Source organism: Astyanax mexicanus, chromosome 19 (assembly GCF_023375975.1).
Source record: "Astyanax mexicanus isolate ESR-SI-001 chromosome 19, AstMex3_surface, whole genome shotgun sequence".
Classification (NCBI taxonomy): Eukaryota; Metazoa; Chordata; class Actinopteri; order Characiformes; family Acestrorhamphidae; genus Astyanax; species Astyanax mexicanus.
This window is the reverse complement of record NC_064426.1, coordinates 36,884,142-36,905,395: the sequence shown is the minus strand read 5'-3', so window position 1 is coordinate 36,905,395 and position 21,254 is coordinate 36,884,142. Positions and strand designations below refer to the sequence as shown.

The 21,254-nt window shown below is 38.5% G+C and overlaps 1 protein-coding gene across 1 annotated transcript in view; it reads right to left on the bottom strand.

The window, feature by feature from the left end:
- Positions 1-21,254, bottom strand: part of crhr1 (corticotropin releasing hormone receptor 1) — a 244,536-nt gene that overhangs the window by 6,498 nt on the left and 216,784 nt on the right. Inside the window, exons 10-13 of the mRNA XM_022665066.2 lie at positions 18,380-18,452; positions 17,245-17,330; positions 12,822-12,957; positions 7,122-7,163 (exon numbers count right to left, since the gene is read on the bottom strand). Coding sequence (XP_022520787.1) covers positions 7,122-7,163; positions 12,822-12,957; positions 17,245-17,330; positions 18,380-18,452 — 337 coding nt within the window. The remainder of the gene's footprint in view (positions 1-7,121; positions 7,164-12,821; positions 12,958-17,244; positions 17,331-18,379; positions 18,453-21,254) is intronic.

Sequence of the window (21,254 nt, the reverse complement as noted above, 5' to 3'; positions counted from 1 at the left end):
AAAAACACCAGCTCCATTTCCATGTGACCTTTAAACGCGTCTCCAGCCTCTGAGGTCGTAATGGAAGATGCACCTATCTGTAAAGCCTGTTTTCCATGGTGAAGAGATGGCTGGCAGATATGTCGGCAGGTAAACGGACACGATGCAATTCTGCTGGTAGACGATGCCCTTTTACTGCTGCTTGTTTGAGCTGTTTGGTCATTTTTCCTCATAAGCCTTAGCATCGCGCTTTGCGCCGAGGGACTGGTTGGAGATAAGCGGAAAAAGGCCAGCTTCTGCTCTGAGCTGATCTAATATGTCCAGTCTAGTGGTTAACATTTCGTCATCTGTTCCGCTGTCATACTCAGAAAGGCCAGCAGATTCAGCAGGATGTCTCTGGATGTTTAGCGAGGAGTTAGCACAGAAAACTGCACGCTCCTGACAGCGCAATCTATAGCCGTTACAGTCCGGGGCGTGTCAGTTTAAACGTGTTTGAAAGGGGAGCATCACAGTGTGCTTTAGACGCCGGCACAGTGAATGCGGTTTATTGAATCAATGAGCTGCCAGCCCCTTTAGAGGCCTCCGTCCCAGCGAATCGATGGGAAGGGTGTCACGATAAACATTAACCCGCCTTTGTCTTCATCCCCCTCATTGCCTCCTCCTAGGAGGCCTTGTCTTTGAAACAATCCGCCGAGAAATTTCGCCCGTCCCTCAAACTCAGAGCCGTGACTTAGAATTCCTGCCGCTGCTTCGCTGTCAAACTCACAGACTCTTGAAGTATAGGCCGAACCCCCGCTGTGTGCATCAATCCAACACAATAGTCGGCCAACTGCCAAATTCCAGCTTTCTGACTCAGCTCCACACAAGCAAATGGCAGGGGGGAATGTAGCTGCCGGATATGTGAGTAAATGGGCCAAGCTCCATTGTTAACAGAGCAGGAATTCATGAATTGCTGGATTCACTTGCTTGAAAAACAAAAAAAGGATCATTTTCAAAATATTGAGCCTTTTGTCAGAATACTGAGTTTTACTCTATTATTACTTTACCATACATCCTGTAATTTCTGCACTATCTATCTATCTATCTATCTATCTATCTATCTATCTATCTATCTATCTATCTATCTATCTATCTATCTATCTATCTATCTATCTATCTATCTATCTATCTATCTACCTACCTACCTACCTACCTACCTACCTACCTACCTACCTACCTACCTACCTATCTCATTCCTTTTCCTACATTGCAATCTGGCTGTTCATAACTTTGGGTTTTTGAGGCTAGTATTTCTGGTGAACTTATCCTGTGCAACACTGGTAACTCTTGGTCTTCCTTTCCTGGGGCAGTCCTGATGAGAGCCAGTTTCATCATAAACATAGTTGATGGTCTTTTTGACTACATTTGAGAGGATTGACTAACCTTTACTTAGTTGAGCAGCTCTTAACATAATATGGCCATAATAGAGCTATTTACTGTATACATGTAACTGTACCTCTTCACACCTTTCCAACTGATGCTCTCAAACACATTAAGAGGCAAGAAATTCAAGTAATTAACTCTTGACGAGTTCAGCACAGCTGTTAACTGAAAGCCTGAATTCCAGGTGACTCTACCTCATAAAGCTGACTGAGAAAATGCAGCCAAGATGTGCAAATCTGTCTGTATCTAAGCAAGAGGTGCTACTTTGAAGAATCTAAAATATAAAGCATTCGGGTGGTTTAAATCTTTTTTATGACTTTAGTATTAATCTACAATGCAGAAAATATTAAAATAATGAATGTGAAGTGTCCAATCTTTTGACTGGTACTTTAAATGACATCAATGTGTTTCTGCAAACTGAAGAAAGGTGCTATAATACCATAAAGGTCATATGCAAAGGCATTGGAGTCTCATGTGAGTATTTTAGCACCTTTATCTGGTTCAGGCGCATGACCTTTTACTCTCAGGCGCCAATTCTCTAGGTGATAATAATATGTCTATATATTTACTTTCAGGCCCACAATGAAATATATATATTGATATTGGCCGATTTTTAGCCAAAATATGCTATCGGAACATATTGTTCTAATTAGCAGATTATATTCTGTTAAAGTTTGCAGCAGCTATGCAGGAGACTCATTGTAGGAAGCTGTAGTTTCTCTTTCAATCGATAGATGAAACTATGGAGATGAAACTTGTAAAGGAAGCTGAGTAAAGACTTTTAACATAACTAACTGGATTCCCCTCTCAAGAGTACCTCAATCAACCCAGTACTGTGAGTGTGATTACACTGGGCAAATGCAGTTTCAGTTGCCCACGCAAACATGAGACATCAGTTACTGTAGTAAAGTAACCCTAGTAAAAAAAAAAAGTAGATTAAAGTAAGCTAAGCATTATTATGCTATAGTGCACTAAAGTGCTCTTGTTATTATTAATCAGTATATTTAAAGAGTGCTATAATGGAACAACTTTTTTGTACTTATTTGTACTTACTTATTATACTTTAATTACAGTATAAAAATAGTACAAAAGTCTTACTTAATTTGTGCTAAGTGTACTTAACTGTACTAAAAAGGAACTATTTTAAATATACTTAAGTAACATTTAAACATTTAAACTACTTCATGTATGTAATTCTTTAATTTAAGTATGCTTACATTAAAATTATAATACATTTAATGAGTATTACAACTGTATCACTATTATACACCGAATATATTAGAAATGTGTTAAGAATTTATGTTAAATATATTAACATTAGAGTATAAATATGCTTCTTGTTACTGTACTTTGTTGAGTAAATATATAAAAATAAATTTTAAAATACTGTACCCCAATTTTAGCGTGTTTTACAAATTTACTTTAATTTTTTAACTAATCTAACTATCTATATATCAAACAACAGGTCATTGTTGCCCTTTCTACGTATGTGTTAAAACTGATTATTAATGATTTTTAAGGCATTTACAACCTAATTAGTAACCATTAATAAACTCATTGTAAACCATTTGTAAAGCCTTTATGAAGGTAGTCTTATTTTAAAGTGGTACCCAAAAGTATATATGGAAATAAGTATTTTAGAAGTCTACTGAATTACATTAGTAGTCTATTAGTCTATAGTAGTTTAGTTTCAAACATTTGGTGAAAGCTAAATATTAATGTACTTTTTATATATTATATAATATATTATTACATAATGTACATACATCTGTTAGTATATGTGCAGTTAAGATTGTTTTTTTCACCAGTGTTCATTAAAGTAGAATATACATTTGAAACAGAAACTTCTTTGGCTTATCTTTGTTTTAATCATGTTTGAATCATGTTTTATCCATGCTTTATTCTTAATCTATTATTTTATTTCCATTTTTATTGTTGCATGTATTTGTAATTTGACTTCTCTTTGTGTTTTTCTAGTTTGTAAAGCACTTTGACTGACCATTGTGTATGAAAGGTGCTGTAGAAATAAACTTGTCTTTCCTTGCCTATTTTAACCTTGAACATTTTGATCTCACCGGCTCGGTTTCTCCTTACACCTCTAGTGCTCTACGCTGCACATTTGGACGAGCCCTTCAAAAAAAAAAAAAAAAAAGAGTCACGGCTGAAATGGAAAGTAGGCTGCGTTTTATTTGATGTCAGCTCGACTCAAGGTCGTTCTGTAGCTGTAGTATTACACTGCAGCCTGGCAGAGCATTTAAAGATGACTAGTATTTCAGATTGCGTCTCTTTCTGTAGGTTGTGGGAACGGAATGCTGTTGTCACTGATGCTGACATCTTGTTTGCCGTGCCAGAGAGAGATCAGGGGTGTAGTGTATGCTTTGCCTTGCTTTGCTTTGCTTTTATACTTGGATTTCTGTCTCCAATTATAGGTGACCTCGGAGTAAGTGCATTCCATCACATCCTTTTAGCCTCGTTTAGCTGATTAGATCATATTGAAAACGCTGTGTACCAATCTGAGATGAAATCAGAGATCAGAGACGGCAACCTGAGGGCATTTAGAGAGTAAGATCCTTCTTAAAGCATGGGAGGCAGGGTTGGGTGCTATCTATTTTTTTTTATGCTGTTGTAACATAATCGAACATTACATTAGTGTTGTAAGGCGCAATCGGTGGAACTGGCCGATAATAGGGGACCACAAGTCAATGGACCCATGAACCCATTGATTTGTGGTCCCCTATTATCGGTCAGTTCTGCCGATTGTGCCTTTTTCTTCCCTCTCTGCCAATCAAATTAAGGAAATAAAAAAACAAGTGACCTACCGCCTTAAACAAACTGGTACACTTTTTTCTCACAAAAAAAAAAAAATCACATCATAAAAAATTATTTTAGTATCATAGCAATGGTGTACGTTTGTGCGTACACTATTTCACTATTTAGGGTCCCTACAAAGTGAACAAGGGTGTCGCCATGTTTTCCTGATGTAATCAGAGTATTCATGCCCACACAAGACAAATGCGATGCCATTATACACCTCTGGGAGCCGCTGGATCCCATAGACACATTGCAGAAACGCCACGTCTCCAATAGGCGGTTCAGACAAAGACACGTATCCATACAAATAAGCCCAGCGATTCCAAAATATGCATTATTACACAATTTATCAGCCACCAGTATCATGTTAAGAGTTGTTATTATTATTAATATAATATTATATAATCCCGTTAATATAGGGTATTTTAATCGAAACGTAAGGTCAATTGTTATTTCGAATAGAGGACCTTGTTATTCCGCAGGTCTCGCCGCTGGGGAAAGTGTCTAAGTAACCAAAAAAACACTTTTTCTTTCAAAGGCAAATGAGTGCTGGATGTTAAACTACACAGACTTCTGTTCTGAAAACCGTTTATTTCAGTGAGTAAAGTTCTTTTTAGCTGTTTATTTACAGTAAGCTGTAAACTTTTAGTTGAAATGACCAATAGTAGAGGCCATCCTGCTAGCTAGCTAGTTAGCTAAGTTAGCTACAGGATAAACACCACAACACAGTCTGTGTTCCAGCTTACTGAGGCTCAAACACACATGTTTTTAACATAAAGCCGTCAAAAAGGCTTAAAATACAGGGGTTGGACAATGAAACTGAAACACCTGTCATTTTAGTGTGGGAGGTTTCATGGCTAAATTGGAGCAGCCTGGTGGCCAATCTTCATTAATTGCACATTATTGTACCAGTAAGAGCAGAGTCTGAAGGTTGGTTCAATTAGCAGGGTAAGAGCACAGTTTTGCTCAAAATATTGCAATGCACACAACATTATGGGTGACATACCAGAGTTCAAAAGAGGACAAATTGTTGGTGCACGTCTTGCTGGCGCATCTGTGACCAAGACAGCAAGTCTTTGTGATGTATCAAGAGCCACGGTATCCAGGGTAATGTCAGCATACCACCAAGAAGCACCAACCACATTCAACAGGATTAACTGTGGATGCTGTAAGAGGAAGCTGTCTGAAAGGGATGTTCGGGTGCTAACCCGGATTGTATCCAAAAAACATAAAACCACGGCTGATCAAATCACAGCAGAATTCAATGTGCACCTCAACTCTCCTGTTTCCACCAGAACTGTCCGTCACCACAATAAATTATTGTGAATTTAGTTTCATTGTCCAACCCCTGTAACATAATAATAGTAATAATAATATTACCATATCACCCAGCACCATCAACCTATAATTACATTCACCAAGGGCTATACTCTATAATTTATCGATAATGGAATTATATAGTATCAAGTGAAATTGAAAAATATATTGTGATATAAATTCAGTATCCAGCACTAATTTTATCTTAAAACTGGTTAAAGGAGCTGAATTAATAACACCCATTCAAACTCCCATATGTCTGCTCTTACCATTTAGTAGAAGAAAAACTATGAAGCTGTCAGAGACGATGCTATAGCTGAACAGCTGTCTCGCGGAGCTTACCTTCTGTAGCGCGAAGCTTTTTAACTGTACCGCGGAGCTCTTTAACTGTCTCGCAGAGCTTTTTAACTGTCTCGCGGAGCTTTTTAACTGTACTGTGGAGCTCACCTACTGTGGCACGGAGCTCTTTAACTGTCTCGCAGAGCTTTTTAACTGTACCGCGGAGCTCTTTAACTGTCTCGCAGAGCTTTTAAACTGTCTCGCGGAGCTTTTCAACTGTACTGTGGAGCTCACCTACTGTGGCACGGAGCTCTTTAACTGTCTCGCGGAGCTCTTTAACTGTCTCGCGGAGCTTTTTAACTGTACCGCGGAGCTCTTTAACTGTCTCGCGGAGATTTTTAACTGTACCGCGGAGCTCTTTAACTGTCTCGCAGAGCTTTTTAACTGTACCGCGGAGCTCTTTAACTGTCTCGCGGAGATTTTTAACTGTACCACGGAGCTGTTTAACTGTCTCGCGGAGCTTTTTAACTGTACCGCGGAGCTCTTTAACTGTCTCGCGGAGATTTTTAACTGTACTGCGTAGCTCTTTAACTGTCGCACAGAGCTTTTTAACTGTCTCGCGGAGCTTTTTAACTGTACCGGGGAGCTCACCTACTGTCTCGCGGAGCTTTTTAACTGTACAGCGGAGCTCACCTACTGTCTCGCGGAGCTCACCTACTGTCTCGCGGAGCTTTTTTATAGTACCGCGGAGCTCTTTAACTGTCTCGCGGAGCTCACCTACTGTCTCGCGGAGCTCTTTAACTGTCTCGCGGAGCTCATCTACTGTCGCGCAGAGCTTTTTAACAGTACCGCGGAGCTCACCTACTGTTTTAAGCTTGACGAGAAATATTGTCACGTTTTAATCTCACCAGATCTCGTGCCACGATATCTCGTCACACCCCTTGTAATCTAAACTAGATTTATGCATACATGTATTTTATGACCGAGCCATTTTTAACCCTACAGACAGCAGTGTCATTGACTGCAGTTGGGTACACTGATGGGTTAGAGGCGGGCAGAACACAGTGTGGTCCTATTGATTGGTCAGGTCAGACAGAGGGATCCAGCACTGGCTAAATGACTCGAGTCTGCTTGTTCTGCACTTCAGGGTTTGGACTGGCTGGAGTGTGTTTTTACTGCTGTCCTCCCCAGGGTGCACAGGGAAAACACACGCTTGTTGTTTGCGAGCTGAGCGAGCGAGCGAGTGAGCGAGGCTAGTTAAAGAAAGCAAGGGCAGAGTGGAAGTGGACAAGAGACCAAAAGAGTTTACTTACTTCACTGTTCAGGAAGCAATAAAACACTGAGACAAAAAAGCCCTGGAGAGAAAGATGGAGAGAGAGAGAGAGAGAGAGAAAGATGGTGCAATGTTAACATGCCTGCATTGCGCAATCTGCTAACAAGCAGTCTGTGTGATAAACAGTTTTAAACAAAATGTAGATTTCACCGTAGATTACAGAAAATGCAAACTAAAATGAGCAGCCTCACAACTGACAGACATTGACAGATATTTATTTTGAATATTTATTTAAAAAACTGTAATATATTAAACTGACCACTAAATCATATTATACACATACCCTTGCTAAATGCTAAAAATACAGCTCTGGAAAAAAATAAGAGACCACCTAAAATGATGAGTTTCTTTGATTTTCCCAAATTGAAAACCTCTGGAATATAATCAAGAGAAAAATGTATTATCACAAGCCTTTAAACCAAACTGAACTGCTGGAATTTTTGCACCAGGAATGCAGGCATAAAATTATCCAAAAGCAGTGTGTAAGACTGGTGGAGGAGAACATGATGCCAAGACATAATAAAACTGTGATTAAAAACCAGGGTTATTCCACCACATATTGATTTCTGAACTCTTAAAACTTGATGAATATGAACTTGTTTTCTTTGCATTATTTGAGGTCTGAAAGTTCTGCATCTTTATTTTTGTTATTTCAGCCATTTCTCATTTTCTGCTAATAAATGCTCTAAATGACAATATTTTTATTTGGAATTTGGGAGAAATGTTGTCTGTAGTTTATAGAATAAAACAACAATGTTCATTTTACTCAAACACATACTTATGAAAAGCAAGATCAGAAAAACTGATTCAGAAACTGAAGTAGTTTCTTAATTTGTTCCAGAGCTGTATATATAATAAACCTTTTAGAAAACCCCATTTGTTCTCTTTATTTTTTGTCAAAAATAGGGGTGATTTTTTAAAGCAAACAATTCTTTGGTTAACAGCTCACAGCTGGTAAGTTGCAGTAAAAAAAAAGAACTTTGAAAACAGATAAAAAAAAAAGACAATTTACAAAAGCCTTTCTCTGTAGTAAAGCAGTGCTGTACATCCTTACAAACAAGGCACATTTACACGTTCATCACAATAATAACTAGAAAAAGACACATAAACATAGAGAACTCTGTAAATATAAAAGTATAAGTCTTTGCTTTTGAGTAAACTGGCACAGAAAGAGTAAGGTCTGGCTGACCCACATGGCAACAACTTTATCTCAGATTAACATTGGACTAAGTCTTAGTTTCATCAGTAAGGAGAAGACTTCTGAGAGGTCTGACAGGTGAAATGCAATTTGAATTGAAAACTCAACCAATTACACAGTGTTTTTTTTAGCTTAGTTAGGTAAAAAAAAATGTCTTCTAACTAAAATATTTTACTTCTGTATCTAATTTTGGTCAGTTTTGCATTATAAATTAAGCCCCAAAAACATTTAGTAAATAAGCTGTGGTTGAATTTGTTAAAATATTTGTTGAAGAGTTTTAGTTTTAGACTCCCCCCTTTAATTTGTTCACTTTTCCCTCCATCTTAGTTTAGAACTCTCTATCATCCTCTAGTCATGTTAAAATGTTTCCCATTTACTGTATTAGAGCAGGGGTGTCCAAACTTTTTTTGTTGGGGGCCATAAGGAGAAATATATTTACCTATTTGGACCCTTTCAATCTGGTTTCCGACCCTTCCACAGTACTGAAACGGCATTGGTCAAGGTTATTAACGATTTACTGGTAGCTGCTGATGCTGGTGCTCTCAACATTCTTTTGCTACTAGATTTAAGTGCTGCATTTGACACAATTAACCACTCTATCCTTCTATCTCGACTCTGTGAACTTGGCATCGTTGGCACTGCCCTGGACTGGTTCTCATCTTACCTAACTGACAGAAAACAATTTATTTCATTGGCTGGCTATTCCTCCCATACCTCCGTGATTAAACACGGAGTACCACAAGGATCAGTCCTTGGACCTCTCCTCTTCATCATCTATATCCTTCCTCTTGGGCCTCTGTTGCGTCACTTTAACCTGGACTTCCACTGTTATATGGACGACACCCAAATTTATCTTAGCACTAGTTCTATCAATAACCCACCCACTACTCATTTAGAAAGCTGTCTCTCTGCGATCCAGAACTGGATGAAGGATAATTTTAAACAGTAATAAGACCGAGCTCATCCTAATCAGCACTAAAGCAGTCCTCAATCAAACTCCTACTCTCTCTCTCAACTTTGGCGGTACAGTAATCTCTCCCTCTACCCAAGTCCGAAATTTGGGCGTTCTTCTAGATTCCACTCTCTCTTTTACAGCTCACATCAACTCTGTGGTGAAAACTGCATTCTTTCATCTGCGCAGAATAGCTAAAATTCGACGATCCCTTACTCAGTCCACTGCTGAAATACTCCTTCATGCTTTTTTCCAGCAGACTAGATTACTGTAACTCCTTGCTCGCTGGCATTAGTTCTTCCTCTATCCATAAACTCCAGATGGTACAAAATGCAGCTGCCCGTTTACTCACTCACACTCGCACCCATGAACACATTACACCTGTTCTCCAAAATCTTCACTGGCTCCCTGTTAAATACAGGATTCAATTCAAGATTCTCTTACTTACTTACCTATAAGGCATTAAATAATCTTGCACCTCCTTATCTGTCAAACCTCCTTCTTCCTTACAGACCATCTCGATCCCTTAGGTCTGCTACTGCTGGACTTCTTAAAGTCCCAGCCTCTAAACTCCGTGGCTTTGGTGATCGGGCTTTTTCCAGACTTGCTCCTCAACTATGGAATTCTCTCCCATCTGCGGTCAAACAATCCTCCTCTCTTTCCTTGTTCAAATCTACACTCAAGACTCACCTCTTTTCTCTTGCCTACGGCCTTCCCTCTGTTTAATGTACTATACCACTTATCCCTGCTGTCTGTTCTCGTACTATGTTGATTGTCTGTCACCACTTGTTGTGTAATGTTTCTATTTGTTTTCACAAATGATGACTGTAAGCGTCTTTGGGTTTTAGAAAAGCGCTATATAAAAATAAAGTATTATTATTATTATTATATTTGAAGTCACGGGCAACAGACTCTATAATAAAACAAATAATGAAATATACCACTTTAAATAACACATTTTCCTGATTACCTTCATTTACACACCATTTTACTTCACTTACTATCTTTATCTATAGTTGAGAGTGTTGTGTAAACTAAGATTGTTCAAATTGATGTTTAATTTCATGATGTCTCTTAATATTAAACTCCTTAATTACGGCAACTTTTAGACTCTTTGCCCCGTTTTTCTGCGCTAAAACTGCGCACCCTCTCCGCTTTTAGACTCTTTAGCCCGTTTTCTGAGCTAGAAATGCGCACTCTCTCCGCTTTTAGACTCTTTGGCCCGTTTTTCTGCGCTAAAACTGCGCACCCTCTCCGCTTTTAGACTCTTTAGCCCGTTTTCTGAGCTAGAAATGCGCACTCTCTCCGCTTTTAGACTCTTTGGCCCGTTTTCTGAGCTAGAAATGCACACTCTCTCCGCTTTTAGACTCTTTGGCCCGTTTTTTGCACTAGAAACGAGCACCCTCGCCGCTTTTAGACTCTTTGGCCCGTTTTTCTGCGCTAGAAATGCGCACCCTCTCCACTTTTAGACTCTTTGGCCCGTTTTTCTGCACTGGAATTGCGCACTCTCTCCGCTTTTAGACTCTTTGGCCTGTTTCTGACACCTAGCGTTCAAACTTTGAATCTCACATTATAAAAACCTGCTTAACAGTGGGCAAACTTTCATTCTATTTCTAAAATACCTCGTTGGGCGCTCCAAAAAAGGAAACGGGACGCAAATGGCCCACGGGCCGTAGTTTGGACACCCCTGTATTAGAGTAAAAGGTCACAAACAGTTACACGCTACACATATATAGTAGTTATTTATCACTTAGGAGGAGAAAAAGTAACAGAAGTAAAAAAGTAAAATAAAGCACTACTATGTTTTTCCACTACAAACAGAGTTCAGAGTTATATGCCACTTTAAAGTCAGCTCGCTCTCCCCTGGGTCAGCCTAGTTGGCTCTTTAAGGTTTTCTTTCAGGGAACTTTCCCAAAGAGAAAAAGAGTGAGAAAGAGGGCTTTTATTGTTGTTTTGGGACAAAAAAAATCTTTAAAAACCTTGTTCAAGCACTTCAATCTATTATATATATATATATATATATATATATATATATATATATATATATATATATATATATATATATATATATATACAGCTTCAGTTTCTGAATCGGTTTCTCTGATTTTGCTATTTATAGGTATATGTTTGAGTAAAATGAAATTTGTTGTTTATTCTATAAACTACAGACAACATTTTTCCCAAATATTGTCATTTAGAGCATTTATTTGCAGAAAATAAGAAATGGCTGAAATAACAAAAATAAAGATGCAGAGCTTTCACACCTCAAATAATGCAAAGAAAACAAGTTCATATTCATCAAGTTTTAAGAGTTCAGAAATCAATATTCAGTGGAATAACCCTGGTTTTTTAATCACAGTTTTAATCATGCATCTTGGCATCATGTTCTCCTCCACCAGTCTTACACACTGCTTTTGGAAAATGTTATGCCTTTACTCCTGGTGCAAAAATTTAAGCAGTTCAGTTTGGTGGTCTGATGGTTTGTGATCATCCATCTTCCTCTTTGATTATATTCCAGAGGTTTTCAATTCGATAAAATCAAGGAAAAATATCATCATTAAGTGGTCTCTTATTTTTTTTCCGGAGCTGTGTATAAATATATGTACATATATAAATATATGTATGTATATATACAAAAAAGTGAAAAACCTTTATAAACAGTGTATCGTTTTTCACTTTTTTGACATGATTCTAATCTGTTGGAAGTAGTTTTATAGTGTAATAAAATTGAACACAACATGATTCATTTGTAAATATCAATGTAATCCTGAACTACATGGACAAAATATTTCTATACTGACATTTCTACACTGATATTGATTTTATCCTCTACCGCTAAGGTTTTCCTCTCCTGCTGTGTAGTTAACATTTTAATTATTTAAAAACTAAAACAAAAAAACAACTAAACACTAAATCATATTTTTTCAATTAATAGCTAAAAAGTGTTCATTTAAAATAAAGAGATATACCAGTCCTTGTTTAATTTTTTAAAGCATTTACTAATCTTTAAAAAAGCTTTTATTTATGTATTTTTTGGATGGTGGGTCATTTCATAGCACTCTGTGCATGTTGTGCTGGTTTGAGTTCATCAGTCACAGCAGTGCTGCTGGAGTTTTTAAACACCTTATACCATCATACCAGCACAGCACACACTAACACACCACCAGCATGTCAGAGTCACTGCAGTTGTATGAATGAAGCTGAGCTTCTAGGATGGCAAAAGTCCAACTTTGTTCATCTTGACTTTCATAAGGGTGAAGATGACATAAATGTTTTACCCCTGGTAGTGATTGGCTTTGCTGAAAGTAAACCTTACGATCCGGTTTTATGGCGGAAATGATTAAATTAAAGGCTGAATTATACTACCAATGAAAATGTCAGCTTTAAGAGGGTTCAGACTTAAAGTAATATATGTTTTGAGATGAAAGCAAAGTGGCTCTGTGTTTTTTTTTTAAATGCATGCTAACTCTGGGCACAATCAGTAGAAACCTTAAAACTGCAAGATACGACAAGCAATATGAGCTGCTTACCTGAAAGGACTCCAGAAAAGAGTTAAAATAGATAAAAACAATCTGGGAGATCTCATCTTCCCCAGGGTTCACAAAAAACAGCATGTAAGTGATGCCCAGCAGTGGAAGCAGAACCAGAGTGGCCTTCACTGCTTTTCTGTAAAAGGGAAAGAACAATTAATGAAGTTACAATCTCTTCTTATATGCTTACTACACAAAATACCATAGATATGCTCAAATAAAATAAAAAAAATAGTCGCACCCAGAAGGCAGTGTCGGACTGCAATGCTATTTAAAAGGAATTATTAAAGATGAAAGATTTAGACTGATATGGGCTGATAACTCCTGGTCATATTTATTATTAGCTACACCTGCAGAAGTAGCATGTACCACAATATGTTACATGTCTTAGAATCATTGTAAAGATGTAGAGGTTCCTAACAGTGTCCTGTGATAATTAATCTTATGCAGCTCAAATATTCATGCCATTGCTTGTTGCAGGACCTCATGACTTCCTGTTGCGGTCCGCATCAGATTCAAATCTCTGACTCTGGCCTACAAAGCCAAGCATAGACCAGCTCCTTCATTCTTGATAGAATGGTCAAAGCCAGATCGGCACCAAGAGCTCTTTGAGTTGCTGGCCTTCAAAGCCAAGAACTGATCAGCTCCTTCATCCTTGATGGCAATGGTCAAGGCCAGATTGGCACCAAGAGTTTTTTTGAGTTGCTGGCCTTTAAAGTCAACAATGGACCAGCTTATTCGTACTTGATGGCAATGGACAAAGCCAGATCAGAACCAAGAGCTCTTAGAGTTGATGGCCTTTAAAACCAATAACGGACCAGCTTCTTTGTACTTGATGGCAATGGTCGAAGTCAGACTTGCACCAAGAGCCTTCAAAGCCAAGAACGGACCAGATTTTTCGTACTTGATGGCAATGGTCAAAGCCAGACAGGAACCAAGAGCCTTTAAAGCCAAGAACGACCAGCTTCTTTGTACTTGATGGCAATGGTCAAAGCCAGACCAAAACCAAGAGACTTTAAAGCCAAGAACGGACCAGATTCTTTGTACTTGATGGCAATGGTCAAAGCAAGACCGAAACCAAGAGCCTTCAAAGCCAAGAACGGACCAGATTTTTCGTACTTAATGGCAATGGTCAAAGCCAGATCAGAACCAAGAGCTCTTAGAGTTGATGGCCTTTAAAACCAATAACGGACCAGCTTCTTTGTACTTGATGGCAATGGTCAAAGCCAGACCAAAACCAAGAGACTTTAAAGCCAAGAACGGCCCAGATTCTTTGTACTTGATGGCAATGGTCAAAGCAAGACCGAAACCAAGAGCCTTCAAAGCCAAGAAAGGACCAGATTTTTCGTACTTAATGGCAATGGTCAAAGCCAGATCAGCACCAAGAGCCTTTAAAGCAGAGAATGGTCCAGCTTCTTTGTACTTGATGGTAATGGTCAAAGCAAGATGGGCACCAAGAGTCTTTAAAGCCAAGAACAGACCAGCTTTTTCGTTCTTGATGGCAATGTTCAAAGCCAGACCAACACCAAAAGCTCTTCACACTTCCAGTACAGCTTGGCTCAACCCACCATTCCTCAAGTCCCATAGAAGTCAGATATCCTGACTCTTCTCTGTCCTGGCACCAAGGTGGTGGAACATACTTCCACTGAGTGTCGGAACAGCCAGTCAGAGTCACTCTGGTCTTCAAACAGCAACTGAAGAGTTCATAGTAACTCTATCTCTTCTCTGCTAGGTGTCTGAACATTATCAAAGCTTGATGAATCTATTAATTCTGATTCTTGTCTTTGCAAATAGCTCTGGATATTTTCCAAGTAATCAACAAAGCAATTTTGTAAGTCATTCTGGATAAGGGCATCTGCTAGTACCCTAAATATAAATGTCTTAAATTAACGTAGCATTGTGCTGTCAAAGTGTCTGTAATTAAGACCAAAGACACCATGACTACCGGCCTTCTGGATGTGTGATACATGACCTTGGTGCTCCACCCTACAGTTCCTCCACACATGGATTTGTTGGTCACCTTAGCCAAAATAAAGTAGAACTCTTCACTGAAGATGATGCACTGTCATCTTGAGTCACTCCACTCCACTTTGGTTTCATTCCTATCAATTGCTTCCTTCTGGGTGCAACTTCCTAAACTTAGCTGCAACAATTTTGACCATATTTGTGGTCCTACGTATGCTGAGCCGATTGTAGAGCTGTGAATCCAATATATATTTTTCATTACGCTGACATGGATGGATAGCAAAGCGAGGTGGTTATAGGAACGCTGTATATTAAAGTTTGTAACACAGAGCCCCCAATTGCATTTAGCTTTAGAGATGCACAAAGTCACAGAGCAATAAAGGCGGAACTGAACAACGCTGCAGAACCTTTGTTTAGGGGGTTGCATTTAGAATTGAGATGCAGCAAGCATGCCCAGAGAGGTTACATGTGTTATTAATAAATATATCTTTTTATTTCTAATAACTGAAGCATGTCATTGGATATTCAAATTAGCCAGAAAATAAGACAATCATCCAACAACAGTGAAAAAAAAAGCAATCAAACAAACGAAACCTGTATTTGCAAAAGTGAATTACAAGATATGTAATTAATGGAGAAGCATTTTCGCTATGAGTTGTAATTACTGCAAGTGACAGTGCCTTGCGCCTCAGAGTTGTCAAATAATTTGATTAAATTACCTGGAAAAAAATCATCATCGGTTGTTAGTTGACAAAGATTAATGTAATGTTTTTGACTAATGATATTAAGCCGAGTGCCACACATACTGACAAACTTGAACGCTGTGCAATTTTTTATGCCATGGGCTGCTGAATGTGCCTGTCAGAAACATTAATCATAACTGCAGGGTATTGTAACTGCAGAGTGACTGACGCATACTTAAATGCACAAACTCTGCACGGTACTGATTGCTAAGGGTCAGAAAGAAGAGTCTCTTAATACCTTAAGAACAGATATCTCATGTTTTTTGGCTTCTGATTATATTATATATTTTTAGCACCCATCATCTTTGTCTTTAAGAAAGCTCTTGGGGTGGCAGCAGTATGTGGACGGACATTGTCTTGTTGGAATAGTGCAGGATTGTGCACCAGACTGGGCTGTCATATATTTAAAGCTGATGTCTGTAAGTTTTGGGATTTGGGGGATTTAGGGCCCTCTCTGGTGAGAATGGGTAATTGCATCGAGAATGCGGAAGAATCATTTTAAACTGGGTGGGTGTGATGCGGCCTGCTTTCAGAGAGAAAGCCTTTTCAGGTCACTGAGCTTTTTCCACCTTTTCAAACACCAATCCGATATTAATCCTGGCTTCAGAGCTTGCTTCACTCATTGCTTCTTGTTTCTTTGGTTTTACTATGAGAGAATGAGCCACTGAGCTCTGAGTTTCCCCTTCTGAAGTCTCCATTGCTCCACCAGCCGCTCGCGTTCAGTAAAACTGAGCCGGATCCTCTTTCAAAGGCTGTACGTGTGACGTAAGTACCTAAAGACGCCTAAAGGAAGAACTCTTGTGAAAAAAGTGACCCGACACCCCAGTTTTAAGAATGAATATATATTAGGTTTAGCAGGGATGGTCGTTTCAGCACACTGGTACCATTAAACACTACATTTTATCACTTCTCCACACAAAAATGCTTCTGCTTTCAGTTTAGAAACAAAAAAATATGGACTGCCACTTTAATAAAGTGCATTTAATAAAGCCGTAAACGGTGGTCTGGCATTGTACAAAGTTGAAATTGCACCCCACATTAGGCCTTCTGGAGGTGTCACTTGTGACAACAAACCAGTAATACTCATTGCTAACTTTCACCGTGCCAACAGTCTATGTACTAAATGTGTCATTAAAAAGCAACAGAGCTTGTGAATATATAATCTACACTGAAAGCTGAAGTGGTGGTCTATCTATAACATGTCCAAAAACAAAAAGAATATCGGAACATCTGGCTAGAGCTCTCGAGTGGCCCTACGGTCTAACTGCTGCTCTTCAAGAGTAAGAACAAAAGTTCGAGCTCCAGTCTCGAAAGCCTCACAGTTTTTGTAGGTGTGTTATGATATGGGCAATCTAACCTACAGATGGAAATAAACAGTAAACAAAGTGATAGAAAGGAACATACACTAAACATCTTAGACTAGAAAAACTAGAAAAAAGGTAAGTTAGGAGAACTTTGAAGCTGAGTTAACACAAAAAAAAGAAATCCTCAGTATTCAGGTAATCAGGTATTTTATCATTCCATCATTTTTCACAGTGAGTCACTGCTGTCCTTAAGAATATATTTGAAGTGTGTGGCTTTCTATTATAGCATATATCTCCACCATTCCATTCACTTCAGTTCATCTAGATTCAGGGGTTTAAATGCAGAATTGTACAGGAGTACAAGCAGCGACCTTGCGTCTTAGCGCCCTTTATCTGTTGTGAATGGCTCACCTGTACTGAATGGTTTCTGAAGTGGTGGAGGCCCTCAGCTTTGTCATCAGAATTCTCACAATGTTGAAAAGGAAAATAAAGTTGATCTGTGGAGAGGAGGAACAGAATGAACAGAAAGCCAGAAACAATGACAGAAACAAGTAGTTAGTTCGTGAAGAAACGTGGCTGCTTTTGTTGTTGAAGACATTTTACTTGATTTTGAAGCACTGCTCTAAGAATTTGATTGCAAAAGCTGTTTTGTTGAGGTGTACTGAGGTCAAAATGTTGAATATTCAGCGCCCTGAGTCTTCCCCAACTTCCTAACTCATTCCAACAGTAATGAATGGAGCCACAGCTTGTTGGTGGTCATTCCATGCTCCCTTCCTGTTCATAATGCTTTAAAAAATGCCTAAATGAGAGCATCTTATCTTGTTTTCTTGTTATCTTTGTTACTCTCCATACATACAGGGGTTGGACAATGAAACTGAAACCCCTGTCATTTTAGTGTGGGAGGTTTCATGGCTAAATTGAAACAGCTTGGTGGTCAATCTTCATTAATTGCACCTTATCGCACCAGTAAGAGCAGAGTGTGAAGGTTGGTTCAATTAGCATGTTTAGAGCACAGTTCTGCTCAAAATATTGCAATGCACACAACATTATGGGTGACGTACCAGAGTTCAAAAGAGGACAAATTGTTGGTGCACGTCTTGCTGGAGCATCTGTGACCAAGACAGCAAGTCTTTGTGATGTATCAAGAGCCACGGTATCCAGGGTAATGTCAGCATACCACCAAGAAGGACCAACCACATCCAACAGGATTAACTGTGGATGCTGTAAGAGGAAGCTGTCTGAAAGGGATGTTCGGGTGCTAACCCGGATTGTATCCAAAAAACATAAAACCAACTGTCCGTCAGGACAATAAATTGTTGTCCTCTAAAACCAGGTGTTCCAGTTTCATTGTCCAACCCCTGTGTGTGAATTTTTTGTGAAATTTTAAGCAACACTGTCAAGTTGCAAAACCAAAAACACTCATTGCAACTGAGTATGCAACCAGGGCAGTGTTAAATTCACTCTTTAAAGGTTAATTTTCCACTTTTATTGCATTTCTGCCAGATGCACTAAAAGTAACCAGGTCTAAACTGGGTCTCTAACTCACCAGGAGTACAAGTATCATGGGGCCTTGGTAGATGTAGTCAGTGTAAACGCCAGCTCGCTTCCCAAACCAGCACCTGCAGTTACACATAACAAAAAGAGAAGAGCCAGTGAACTTCTGTACCAGCATGGCAGCCAAAATCACTGGAGCCATCCCAGAGCTCGATGCTGAGGAACCCAACCTGCTTCACCCAATTAAATTCCTTCCTTTTCCAGCGGCTTTCAGTTAGGCCTGGCTGAATGCCTGCCCCATTTCTGTGTGCACTCGAGAGTGGATCGGCTTAGCGCTGGCTAGCAACCGAGATTTGGATAGGGAGAGAGTGGGAGAGTGGGCCTCAACCCAAAACCCAAAACCCAAACCCGATCTGAGGCAGACAATGATTATTGGAAACTGAGATGACCTTCAAGAGTCCTTGAATGAATTAAAAAAATAATAATAAATATATATGTGGGGAAACCTTAGAAGCATTCAGAAAACAAGCACTTCAGAAGAACAAAGAGATAGTAAGAAAGAATCGCAGGGAGGAAGTTTTTTTTTTTCCCTTGGGCAGAGATACGACCACTTTCGTTAATCCTACAGTTTCTGTTCAGCGGGCTGCATAATCAAGCCTCTGCAGATATGTGTGTGTGTGCGAGAGTGTGTGTGAGTGAGAGGGAGGAAGTACAGAGGAAGAAATACACAGAGACTGAGCAGAAGATGTTGTGCTGTGAACTGATGGCCTGTGAAGGTTTTCCTTCTTGGAGCAGGACCAGGAATATTCATGTTGTTCATCCAGTAACAAGCTAAACAAGACCATCCATCTATGTGGATGATGGACTCACACGAGTGTGTGTGTGTGTGTGTATTTGTGTTTGAGTGTATTTGTGGGGGGGTCGAAGTTGCGTCCCTGGTGTAGAGCAGATGAAACGCTGGTCTGGCAGTGAAGACTCTGGGAAATAAAGTCTTTGAAGGGTCCTGCATGCTGACTGTCAGCTTGAATTAGAGCAGTGTTTAAAGTGCTAGCAGAGTTTTGCGCTGATGGGCTCTGCGTGGGAAATTAGCCAGTGCGCCTCTTTAGTCCGGTCTGGGCGAGCCTTCCAACGCTGACTTCCAGGAAGCTTCTGGTTTGGCTGTTATTTCAGGACACTGTGTCAAGTCCCACTTTTTTTTTTCTGTGTGATGTTACATCAAAGTGATGCATGTCAGGGTTCTAGTGTCATCTGAGAATTGTTAGAAAGACTTTAATCCCTAGAACTCACAGTTTGGACTGATTCTGTTGACTAATGTTTGACTGATACTTTTTGTACATCAGTCAAACTAATGATGCCTTTCTTTCATTTGAATAAAATATTAATATAAACTTTGGAATAAGAAACACTGTATAGATTTATGCTCAGAATTCAACTAAAGACCTCTTTAAAGTAGGGCTGCGCGATATGACCAAAAATTCATATCTCAATAACATGTATATACAGCTCTGGAAAAAAAAAGAAGACCACTTGAAAATGATGAACTGAGCTGCTTGAATTTTTGCACCAGGAGTGAAAGCATAAAGTTATCCAAAAGCAGTGTGTAAGACTGGTGGAGAATGCATGAAAATGCATGAAAAACAGGGTTATTTAACCAAATATTGATTTATGAACTCTTAAAACTTTATGAATATGAAATTGTTTTCTTTGCTAAATATTTTTTTGTTATTTCAGCCATATGTCAATTTCTGCAAATAAATTCTCTAAATCACAATATTTTTATTTGGAATTTGGGAGAAATGTTGTCTGTAGTTTATAGAATAAATAAAAATGTTCATTTTACTCAAACATAAACCTATAAATAGCAAAATCAGAGAAACTGATTCAAAAACTTACGTGGTCTCTTATTTTTTTCCAGAGCTGCATATTTATCAGGAAATAACACATTTTAATAAATGAACCGCACAATAAAACTATTTGGTAACACTTTCTTTGAATGTCATCTTTATAAGACTTTATAAACATACTCATAACACATTATAATGCATTCATAAGGCATTATAAACATGGCTATATATATTTATAAACATGTTATACATCAATACCAAAAAAACTCAGTCCCTGCTTGTAGACTTGTATCATGACTAAAAAAGCTTCCAACTTATAAACACACCCTCAGTAATCCTATAAATATATTTGAACCACTCATGAATTATACTTGTCTGGAATATAATATGAATTATAGTCAATTATAATGTTTTATAACAGGTCTTTGTGCGCTCTAAGTAAAGTGCCATGCTTTCATTGTAGGACTAGATTATTAATGATAGATATATACTATTTTAACACTTATATTATAAGCACAGCTTATAATGTATTATAATCACAGGTCATAATGCTTAACAAACATGGCTATGATGGGTTATGCATTATTATAAACATTTATAGCCATGTTTATAATGCCTTATGAATGCATTATAATATGTTATGAATGTGGTTGTAGCGTCTAATAAAGATAAAGATGACATTCATAGAAAGTGTTACCAACTATTTCTTATTACATACTGAATTATTTTCAACAAGTAAAGGTATGTGTTCATATTTAATTATATTTCTCATTTTGTTGATAATTACTGTTTTGATTGATTTGATTAGCTTAGCTTAGCGAGACCTGCTGAATTAGAAGTAAAACATGGCGATACCCCTGTTCCTTACTAGTTTTGCATAATGCACCTCATTTTCTCAATCTGGTGCACCTTGTGTATAAAAATAGACCAGAAAATAGACCAGAAAATAGATGTTTATTGATAGTGTGCCTTACAGTGCGAAAAATATGTTTGATATTGATTTTCTTACACCACTTACCCACTATAAGTGTATTTTAAAACAAGGTTTCGATGATATCTTATCAGAAAGCTATCAGTCTCAGC